Genomic DNA, 11,414 nt, shown 5'->3' on the forward strand with positions numbered 1-11,414 from the left:
AAAGGCTGTCTCTGCCCTTTCTTGGAAGAGACTCTCCGAGAAGTTGTGTCCACTGTTAGAAATACTTCAGAACAGGAAAAATACATGTGTCAAGACAAAACGTCAGGAACAGGGGCAGTGAAGGAGCAAAGAATCAGGTGGCTTTTTGAGATCCAGTCCAATTCTAGCTGCTATGATCTTCCATCGTAATACCAAGAGTTACTCTGATCTCTCAGTACAGCAGGCATATAAACATATGGGATTTCTTTTGCAAGAATAAATATGAGGTCAAAGTAGTTTGTGATCTCTACAGAACAGGAAAGTGATGAAGAACTTTAAAATGTTTTACTCAATCCTGTGAAGGCTACCATCACACAAGTGAAGTTTTGCCTTTTAACCTCAAGAGAAAGTTTCTGCCTAAGTGCCTGGACATCTCCAGCCAAATAGTTATTCCTTACAGGTAAGGATTTCTGGCAAGAGTCTATGAGCTTCCTAATGTCACCTGCAGCATCACAGACCCTGGTGATGCATAACCTATGTTTGAGCATATCTACTGCTTTTGTGGTCAGACCTTATCGAGTGGCTAAAAACCTCAGAAAGATTATTTTTATACTGCAAACTACCATGACTCATCCATTTCTATGCTCCAAGGAGAAAAACAGGAAGGAAACACTTAGTATGTCCTTGATTTCATTTAACATTGGTAATAAGTGTCAAGCAAGCTGTGGGAAGCAGAAAAAAACCAACCTCATTCCAGTTGGAGTGGCATTTAATAAACCTAAGCAACTCTAGAAAAAATAAAGATCTACTCAGGAGGTGGGTGGAACATGGAAAGATTAATTTGTGTTAATTAGAAGTTGTGGAGGAGGAATATTTTTAAGGGGGGGGAAGGAGTTTCAGAATTTCAGTGAACAATGTGATAAATACTAATTAGCCAATTATTTCTCCATAGTGGCAAGCAGCTTTCAAAGTAATTTCTTCTCCTGCAACTGTCACACCTCCTGTTAAGTGGCTGAGATGCGCCCCACACAAGCCCCAGGCATATCTATTCTGGCAGGACCAGCTTCCCTTGCAGCAGTATCACTCCTTTTATCTTACATTTGATACAGGCAAAGGAAGAGGGAATAGAGGCTTTTCCAGAGAACCAGGGTTATCTAAATTAGACATTTAAACAGAACAAGTGTGAGGGGCTGACTTGCAGAGGCAACAGCGCAACACGCTTATGAGAAAGACTAGAAATAGAAACTATTGTGACCATCCCAGCTCAAGATCAATTATGTCATAAGGCTGTCTATACAAAGACTGCCACCCTTTTATTTGCCCTAAGCACAGAACTCCTAAAACTTTATTAAGTACTTTCAGAAAGCCCAGCATTCAATGCTTCTTGTTATGAAAAAAAACCCAACAAAACAGACTAAGTGCTGATTATCGGGATAGAGAAGAGAGGGAGGGAAAGACAGAGGTACACATGATCCAGAAGACAATGACTAGTATTATCTTATTAAGGCTGCCATGATAACACTGAACATGAACCAACCTGGAGAACCATACTCATGTCTTGGTAACCTACAGATCTTAGGCATCACTTCCATTAGGGTCTTGACATACTGAAGAATCGTCCCTTGTAACTGTAAGAGAAAACAGATGCGTGTAAACATGTCAGTGTTATTGAACTAAAAAACTTTACAACAAATTGCATTCACAGGAATCAAACAAGCTCTACAAATCTTGCATTTAATTCTGTGAACAAGCTCTACAAATCTTGCATTTAATTCTGTCAGTCATCATCTTCAAAAAGGCAGGTTTTTCAAATGAATACAGTTGCACTTTCCTTCATATGGCATTAGCCACCTTTTGCTACAGGAAGAGTGGCACAACAGCTAAGGCCAGGAAGGTAAAAAAGAGAAAATCATGTTCTTTTCTTGCAGACTGTCTCTATTGTCTAACCAACTTTTATATTTTTGGTAAAAATCCTTAGGATTACGTATGTGTGTAACAGCTTAAACTGGCTATTCCAGACATACCAGTTAAGACACAGTCCCAGCCTACAGTCAGTCTGCCTTCCTCCCGCTAGACATCTATCTCCTATCTGTCTCCCTGCATCTAAGCATCTGCATCAGACATCAGCAGGATACCTCCCTGCAGGCCTTTTAACCTCCTTTATAAATGCCTAAGCATTCAATGCTACCTTTAATGAATTAAGATGATTTACCACCTAAATAAATAATAAACTTTAAAAATCCCCCAGAGAACAACAAACCAACACTTGACCCCAAACCACGACAAATATCTGTGTTTTCTGCTTTCCCTGAAGATTAGACCACAACACCCCTTCAAGCAGGCTCCAGCCTTTCTAGAACATCAAACAGGTACTTAGAACATTGTGGGAAGTACTGTAAACAAACTGCCGAATGTGTCAAGTGTCTGAAGTGAAACTATGAATACTACAGCTATCCCCCAGCATAGCTGGATTATTTTGTCAGCGTGCTCCTTACAGGCAACAGGGACAGGAAGCAAAAGACCATTTCTTTGGCTTAAACTTAACTGCAATGCATTATGACTGTGTACATAGATACTAATAACATAGCGAGCAGCAAGCTCCTCAACATCCTCCTAATTACAGAAAAGGCCATTTCCAATATGAGATAGCCAGGGTCTATGGATAACTTCTTCAACATATAGTCTGAGCACTCTTCTAAATAGGCTTGATGCTATCCATTGCTAGATCAAGCAGAGATTTAAACTTCCTTATTATTAAGGCATCATGTGTCACTGTTATTAATGAAAGCCCTGAAGTTAGGCAAGGAAGAAAGCACACTCCAGATGTTCTCCAAAAATACCGAGAAAGTGAATTTACAGTACAATCTTTAAGTTGAAATCAACTAATCTCAAGCATTTATATTTTTCCAGAGTTTACCCAGGATCTAACAGCACAGGTCTCCCCAAATTCAATTGATCTCCAATGCAGAATCCAAAGTTTTCAAAGCATCGCTCAGGCTACCAAGGCACATCATCTCTTGCTTTCACAAGACATTGAGTACTCTCAAAACACAGCTTATATTGAACTTCAATGGAAGTAACATTTTAATTAGTTTTGACTGAGATCTTACTTTCACTTTTTTTTTCTTGAGACATTTCCTACCAAAAACCATTTGGAATAGCAGAAAATGAAAGACAATTGGCATACCAGGCTCTTGACAACTTTCAGCAACTCCTCCATCACAACAGCAATACCCTGATACCCAAGAAGCCTGCAGATGACTTTAAAGTGAGGGGGACCAACAAAATTCCTGTAGTTGCTGTAGATGCTGGAATATGCCAGATTCAATGCCTAAAATGAGAGAACAGGTACGATTAATGACAATAACAGCTGACTGCATCTTTATAATAATCTCATTTTAATTCAGCATTGTAAAGCGTATTAAAAATAAAATAACAACTTCGTATCTCCGCCTCTCTCCAGGAAGTTAAAATACACGGCATCCCTTTTGTAAGGCAGGAACTCCAACCAAAAATCTCTGTATTAGCAAGGAAAACTTGTAAACACTTTTTTTTCCAGCAAGCATCTTCATTTCCTCTTTCATATTTTTCTATTTACACAGGTATGAAAGGATAAGAGTAGTCAATGCCAATGTTCAGATCCCTGAATTTAAAGCTCAGCTTCTATTCCTATATCATCCATTTTACATACAAAACATCTTGAAAGAAGTTACTTCAATTTTCAGTTCATAATATGTGTTTTAATCTCCGAGGACTCAATTACAGCCGCCTTCTGCAGCTACTGTTCTCTGCAACTAAGGATCTTCCTCTTCCAAGCCCCTCAGCTGTACACAAGAGCAAAGCAAATCTAAGTTTGGGATGTAAGCTCATGGAAATTCTTCCAGGGTTGTAAAAACAGGATCAGGTGCTTTGCCATATTAATAACTATTTCTACAAAGTGAACACAGCTGTACAGACTGATGCAGCCTAGGGATTTAGGAACTGTTTGCTGAATCTTGCCAACCTTTCTTGCAGAAGGTTCTGTTGTGTTTTCTTTTCTTTTCTGCAGTTTTCATTCTCATGCATGCATGAAAGACAGCATACTGTTAGACTTTCAACTCCACACACATCAGCTGTAACAGAAAATTTTCCTTCACCAGTATCCAGGAAGAGCACTGGCCTTCCCTCCAATGCAGATCCTGCCCCAATTATCCATGCAAGTCAATACCAGATACTGTAATACATGGTATTGCACAAAGAAACTACTGGGAATTCAAGTCATGAAACTCTACCGAGCTCTTGGAGGATTTTAGTTTCATAAAAGAAAAGGACTTACAAATCATCTTTACAAGAGATCAGGATAGAAGATACACATTTTTATTTATAATGTAAATCTCTACATAAACACCAGTTTCCAACATGTGGACTTAGAAATTTAAAAATTGGATTCCAGACTGACACATAGTGAATGCAAATTTGGCAACTAGTTAACACTTCTTGGCCACCTTTTGTGGGTGCCTTAGATGTACTTCACAAACCCTCACAGGTCAATAATCCTTGCATTATGAAGACAGACACAAAGGCACATCCTCAGAAGCGACCGTCTAGGTCATAACAAGAGAGAACTAGAGATCCAAAACTAACTTTTTGAATCAGGCAAGTCCTGACCTAAGTGAGAAACTTCGCATATATAAAATTACATGAATTTTATCATGCTTCAACAACAACAAAGTTATAACCAGCAATTTATTTCTGCAATGTGAAATTTGAAGTTGCCAGTACTGAAATTTACTTAAAGGTTTAGTTGTATTTTTTACACGCCTGAACTTCTGTCTCCATCTTTGTGAAGAAACTATACAGCAAGACAGCCTGACCTGCAGAAAGTGGGTTCGGGGTGGGGTTTTTTTTGTTGTTTTCTTATCTTGAGGGTCCTAGTGGACAAGAAGCTGACCACGAGCCAGCAGTATGTCCTTTGCAGCAAAGGCAGCCAACAGCCAGCGGGCTCCATCAGGCAGAGCAAGGGAGGTGGTCCATCCTCTCTACTCAGCATGGGCTAGACACACCTGGAGTACTGGGTCCAGTGACAGTCTCCCCAGTAGAGGAGAGACATGGAGAGACATATGGGAGAGTCCAGCAGTGGGTCTCAAAGATCATTAAGGGACTGGAGCATGTGTCAAAAGAAGGGCAACGAAGCTGGTGAGGGGTCTGCAGCACAAGTCTTATGGGGAGTGGCTGAGGGAACTGGGGTTGTTCAGTCTGGAGAAGAGGAGGCTGAGGGGAGACCTTATTGCTCTCCACAACTACCTGAAAGGGGGTTGTGGCGAGGTTGGTGTTGGTCTCTTCTTCCAAGTAACTAGCAAAAAGAGAGGAAATGGCCTCAAGTTGCACCAGGGGAGGTTTAGACTGGATATTAGGAAAAATGTCTTTACCGAGAGAGTGGTCAAACATTGGAACAGGCTGCCCAGGGAGGTGGTGGAGTCACCATCACTTGGAAGTGTTCAAAAAAGGCATAGATGTGGCACTTCAGGATATGGTTTAGTGGGCATGGTGGTGTTGGGTCGGTGGCTGGACTTGATCTTAAAGGTCTTTTCCAACCTTAATGATTCTGTGATCTCTCCTATGAGGAAAGGCTGAAAGAGCTGGGACTGTTCAACCTGGAGAAGAGAAGGCTCAGCGGATCGCATCCACAAATAACTCGCTGGGGAAGTAAAGATGACGGAGCCAACTCTGCTCAGCAGTCCCCAGTGACAGGACAAAGGGCACAAACAGGAAATCCCAGATAAACATAACAAAAAACTTCACTGCTGGGAGGGTGAATGAACAGAGAGGCTGTGGAGTCTCTGTCCTCAGAGACGTTCAAGATTCGACCAGACACGTCCCTGAGCAACCTGCTGCAGGTCACCCTGCTCTGGAGGCTCCCCCGGCCTCAGCCACCCATCATCTGGGAAGCTCTGTTCTACGGACCACGGGTTTGTGTTGATTTTGTGGTGGAGGGCTGTTTCAAGTACTCAGCCATCTTTTCTGTGAACGCAAACTAAAATACATACTTGGCTAATTGTTAAGACTCCTAACACACGACACAGTCCTGCTGTTAAATTGGAGCTGGCTAAAAGGCTAAACTCCAAACACACCCCAGTGGTTGGAGAGCCTAAAACTGCATTCCTCTAGCGCAACGTGTGTGTTTGCGTAGCGCTCTGCTTACAGAAAAGGGGTCTGGAGCATCGACGGAGGAGAGAACTTGGTAAAACCTTAAGAAAATATGTGCAGCTGAATGTGCCGATACACTAAGCATTTATACAGTTGTCCCTAAAAGGTGAGATTTCATTTTTTGCTTTTGATGTTTCCAACCAGGTAGGTCTCCACAATAAATGCGTCCAAACTATCTATTTCGGCTGTAGCACAACGAGAATTTTACTCCAGTAGGTTAAAGCATTTTACTGCTGTAAAGGTCAAGGGGAGGGAACCCCTTTTCACACAGCAGAAATCTGTCATAGAAAAGCAAGCCCTAAAAACATGATTTCAGTATTTAAAAACTCACCAGTACGTAACAATAAAAAGCCAGCCAATCTAAAAATCCATCTTTCTTTAATGTTACTTTCATGGGAAAGTACCTAAAATGGTCCACCCATAAACACTGGATTAACAGAGCTTTATATGTGACAAGGGACTTAGAAAACCACCACACGCCACCACCGCTTCCCCCAGTGATGCACAAAAGCATAAAATGCTTAGGGAAGAAGACATTAATAAAATTGGGGGAGAAGAAGGGAAGGAAAGAGAGTGAGCTCCGTTTTTTTGTGTGTGTGTGTTTTTTTTTTTTTTTAAGCTATGCTTGCTCCCTCCCCTACTTAAATAAAAAAAAGGACAGAGTGTTGCTAGTTGCTGATGTCATCAAAGTGCTAACATTAATCACTCACAGCATCACTGGTACAGGCACAAGAGCATATAACAGGGATGTTCAGGCAGCACACTGTCCAAGGGGAGGCAGGCAAGGGGAGCGGGGGGAAGACATTATTTTTTCTCCTGTATGTTCTTTGAAAAGCAAGGCAACAGAATCTTTAGACAAGATGTTCTCTTGCATGAATTTAAGTGGAAGAGACAAAGAAAACATGCCACCAGCATCATCGGAGAAAAACACTGAAAGCACCAAGCAATGAGAATTCAGTCCAGGGAATGTGAGGGAAAGAAAAAGCAAACTGGCAAGCAAAAATCAGGCAGGAAATAACTCATGTGAGAAAGGATGTAGAAAATTTAGTGTTTACGTCCTTTTCGCAGCAGCATCACCGTATGAAAATTCTGTTCTGAAATTTCCGTCAGGAAGTGACGGTAAGTACTGACTTCATAATCTATAAAACATCAAATGGCTTTTCCAAACATTTACATGCCAGTAATTATATATCTTCTAATAACTGATGTTTTGTAATAATAAAAAGCCAGTATTATTTTTGTTTAATTAATATCCAAACATTCAACTTGCAAAATGCTGTGAGGGTGAAACTATTGTTTCCAGACTGTGTTAGGAAGTGTTCTATGAGAAGACAAATGACCAAGTAAAGGCTCTAATTTTATTAATGCACCCAACTTTAATAACTGCAGAAGTTGGGTAGATGCCAAAAAGTGTCTAATAAGTTTATTTGATAGCAAAATCAGTTGCTTTATATTGTTGCTGTATCAAAAAGTGTACATTTACCACACAATTAGAAAGGCAGCATCTACCCAGATCAGTCACATCTGAGGTTTTACATTGTAATGAAAATTAATGTACATCTTTTTCTTCTCACTTCTCAGTAAGTATAATCCAAAAGCCTCAAGCAACAATTTTTGTACATAAGCAGTCACAGAATTCTTACTACTAATGTAATGTAGCAATCAAGATCCCACTAAAATAACATATATTTTGCCAGCCTCCTACCTAGTATGAAAGACAATAAAAGTATTACAGACTAGTTTCAGAATATGTTATGAGCAAATATTATGACCTTTCTTAATCAGGAAAATATTCAATAGTAAATTGTTGTTTAGCCAGGAGACTTAACATCTGAAACTTGATTATAAAAAAAGTAATTTTTATAACAAAGTTATTAACAATGAAATACAGTGTTACCGTCATGGGAATTTAGGTTCATAGAAGAAGCAAGAAACTTTCACAGTGGAAAAAACTTTTACACGAATGCCACTAGAAACTGAGTACTAAACTACAAGAGAATCAAATTAAATTGCCAGGGTAGGCTCTCATGAAAAATTTACCTTCACAGCTGTAAAGTAAAAAAAACCCCACTCAACATACAAAAATGTCCACTGGCTGTTATTAAGGCTTGTTTTGTTATAAAATCACAACTTTAATTAAAAAGTCTACCAAGGCAAAAGCCAATTTTTTGTCCTGAAAGGAAGATATTCTTTAATGGAAGCATTTAGCAAATTGCAGAAAAAAGATATTTTCCTTACACTATTTACAGTGGTAACGCAAACGCAGAATCTCAAAATATTGTCAGGTTTTCTAATGTTAATTTTATTATGAGGAGGAGTATTAGTTCAGGGTAGACAGACTACAGAATTACATACAATTGCTTAGCACAAAAAAGAGTATTAGTTTGTTGAGGTTTTTTGTTTTTGTTTTTTTTTTTTTAAAAACACTATCTATCCAAAGGGCATGCTATAGTGAAAGCTGTACTTCACCAACTAAGCCTAGCTTGAGAAAGCTTTTCCAAGAGGCTGACTAGCATCAAGACTAACTATTGTGATACTGATGCCACCGATGTATAATCATCACAGCCACTGCTCTAGCGGTGGCTACGCGTGTGCTAACCCACCAGAAAAAAACCACGAGAGTTATCGGCAAGTAAGAAACTAATGTAAAATTATATTGGAGGCAAAATAATACCTGGTGATGTTTCCATGTACTGTTTTTGGTTTTCAATTGACTGTGACAGGCAAAAAAATCAAGACTTGTGGATGGCCAGAGGAATTTATCCTGCAAAATCCACTTCTGCCACCCCTCACTTGCCACTTAAGAAAATTCACTACTCTCAAAAGCAAGCTCTGAGATTACAGAAAATACCAAATAAGTAAAATAAAACGTGAGACACTCAGACTAGAGGTAAAAAGCAAATGCTGCATTTCTTTCCTTTAACAAACAAATCCAAACACCACTTATCAACATACTCATTAGGCAAGTATTCTGTGTGACAGGTAAAGAGTTAGTTGGATGGTCAATCCGTCGGTCTTTAGTTTAATGCCAAACCAGAGAGCAGTTCAATTCAGTTCAGATTTCCATGACTCTAATGAGAGTTTAGCTTAATGTTACCTAACTACAACTTCCTCAAGACAAAAATATCCAGTGTTCTTATTATAGAGACTGTCCCAAATATGAAGGTAGCGTGCATACCAAAGTTCACATAGAGGCAAATTTTGAACAGGATGCCGTGGGCCAACATCCCCTTGCTCCCCATTTCAAGCATACAGTCATCTGGAAAAAAAACAACCTGTGAATGGAAGTGGTTCCCCAACTGCAAATTCTGCAAAACACACTGTCTCTCACTGAGACAAGGTAACAACTGATCACCTGGACAGGCAGCAGCTCCGGTTGAATTTCTGTAAGCATGTATCTAGTCTTTTGACTGGGGAGAAAAGCACAGAGTTTAATTTCTGTAACCATGTATCTAGTCTTTCACTGGGGAGAAAAGTACACAGTTTAAAATACTCCAAGCTTTATGAACTGCCAGCTCTCACTTTGACACAGCAGTACCAACAACAAGAGCATAGTTTCCTAATAAACTCCTTTCCTAAATTACAGAGCACTGCAATTGAGATCCACACGACATCTCCAGTGCTGCAACTTCTCGGTTACCTCCCTGGGAAACGAACATCTTCCCTTTCCACAGTGAGATCAGCAACAGCAGAGAAAACAACCTACCTAAGCAACATCCCAATGGGAATAACCGTCCAAAACATCACAGGAAACACGGCAATGGTAATTTGGCCAAAAATGGCCAGTTGTACCGACAGCTTTTACAGCGTCATGTACCACCCTAACTGGAACAGCATGCTATCGAGTTACTCGAGAAACAGCTTTCAGAATGAAGAGAGAGTGCCTGCCAGTCGCTCCTCCTTTGTTGTTGAAAACCTAACTCCACTGACAACATACCTGGTGTGCGTGACCTGCCAGTCCGCAAACCCCTCTGGTGACCAGTGCAGAGTTTTTAACACGCTGGAACGAGACCCTGCATCCACAAGCAGCACCAAGAAGGAGCTGGCACTGGGCATCTGGCTCACCAGCAGCATCCTACTCTTCATCATCGCTGCAATCCTCCTCTACAGCTGCCTGCACCTCCTGTGCCGCAGGAGACGTGAGCGTTTGCAAGGGCGAAATGGGACCTCCAAACAAGACCACGGGAAGGCATGGACCAACAGCATGGCGTATGCCTTTGAGGAGTTTGGCAGGCAGAGCCAACCGATGGAGGACACTGAGGAAAAGCATCCCAGTGGCATTCAGCTGGCCACAATCATAAAGAATCCCTCCACATGCAAGGAGCCCAACATGCTGACTTCCAAAAGCCAGGAACAAGTGCCAGCGGCAGGACAGAGCTCTGCTATAAATTAGAAAACTTTTATCAGGGAAGAGGTTTTTACTACATGTAACACCCCAGCTGCTATCAAACACATCATGTCTTTTGTCACTGCTCACAACAGGGAGCTCTGACTGCTCACGGCAGCACTCCCAGCTGTACCCCCGGTGCCACGTCCCTTTCTGACAGCCCGTACACAGTCAGAGGTACTCAGAGGCGAAGGTTCAGATTCCCAAGAAGTGAGCACTTCAGCCACACTCCATTATTTAAAAACAAAGCATATAGCAAATAATTGGTTTAGATTTTGAGGGGATTTTTTGGTTGCTTTTCTTTAGTCTAAAACAAATATAAAAATGAATCAAAAGTGACGGAGAGCCTTTTTTTTTTTTTTTTACTAGCATAAATTGAAACTTTAGAAGTTTTCAGATGGCAGAGTAGAAGTAGAAAGTAGAAGTAGAAGTTTTCAGATGGCAATCCAGGCTGTTACGCTACAGGCAACTGGAACGTACACCCTGAGTGCAGTGGTTTGCCAGTGTGAGTTTTACCCCCACAATCCTGACTGCTTCTCAAACTACATGCTACAAACTGCTACACGCAGGCTACGCGCTTCGCTGACCACGGTGCTCTCCATAGCTCCCGTCTGAATGGGGTCAGCGTCAGGATTTTAACGGTTTCCTTTTGTCTGTCTTTAAAATTCCCCTCCATCTAAAAACATAGGCAAGGTAGCAACTCTGTAAGGACACTTTTGGTGAAACTAAGGGTAGATCCTGGTTATAATATTTTGCACTCTTTGGTGCCACAAGCCACCTTCCGCTCCACAGGTGAGTGACTGTGGAGGAAACAGACTACAGACAAGCAGCTTGTGGCCCTTCCTTCTCTCTTTCCCTTTTC

General features: G+C 40.9%; 2 protein-coding genes across 3 annotated transcripts in view; one reads left to right on the forward strand and one right to left on the reverse strand.

The window, feature by feature from the left end:
* CYFIP1 (cytoplasmic FMR1 interacting protein 1) overlaps nt 1-11,414 on the reverse strand; it is a 62,307-nt gene that overhangs the window by 13,695 nt on the left and 37,198 nt on the right. For both annotated transcript variants that reach the window (XM_010287231.1, XM_010287232.1), the window contains 2 exons: nt 3,167-3,310; nt 1,517-1,607 (listed from right to left, as the gene is read on the reverse strand). In XM_010287231.1, the coding sequence (XP_010285533.1) occupies nt 1,517-1,607; nt 3,167-3,310 (235 nt within the window). The remainder of the gene's footprint in view (nt 1-1,516; nt 1,608-3,166; nt 3,311-11,414) is intronic.
* Nucleotides 9,887-10,558, forward strand: LOC104620882 (fibronectin type III domain-containing protein 9-like). The gene has a single exon (XM_010287230.1). The coding sequence runs from the start codon at nt 9,887-9,889 to the stop codon at nt 10,556-10,558; it is 672 nt and encodes a 223-aa protein (XP_010285532.1).

This window comes from Phaethon lepturus, unplaced genomic scaffold (assembly GCF_000687285.1).
Source record: "Phaethon lepturus isolate BGI_N335 unplaced genomic scaffold, ASM68728v1 scaffold7455, whole genome shotgun sequence".
Classification (NCBI taxonomy): domain Eukaryota; kingdom Metazoa; phylum Chordata; class Aves; order Phaethontiformes; family Phaethontidae; genus Phaethon; species Phaethon lepturus.

What these genes read in the sequence shown, in the direction of transcription:
- LOC104620882 (XM_010287230.1), top strand. Translation starts at nt 9,887, where the DNA reads ATGGGAATAACCGTCCAAAACATCACAGGAAACACGGCAATGGTAATT.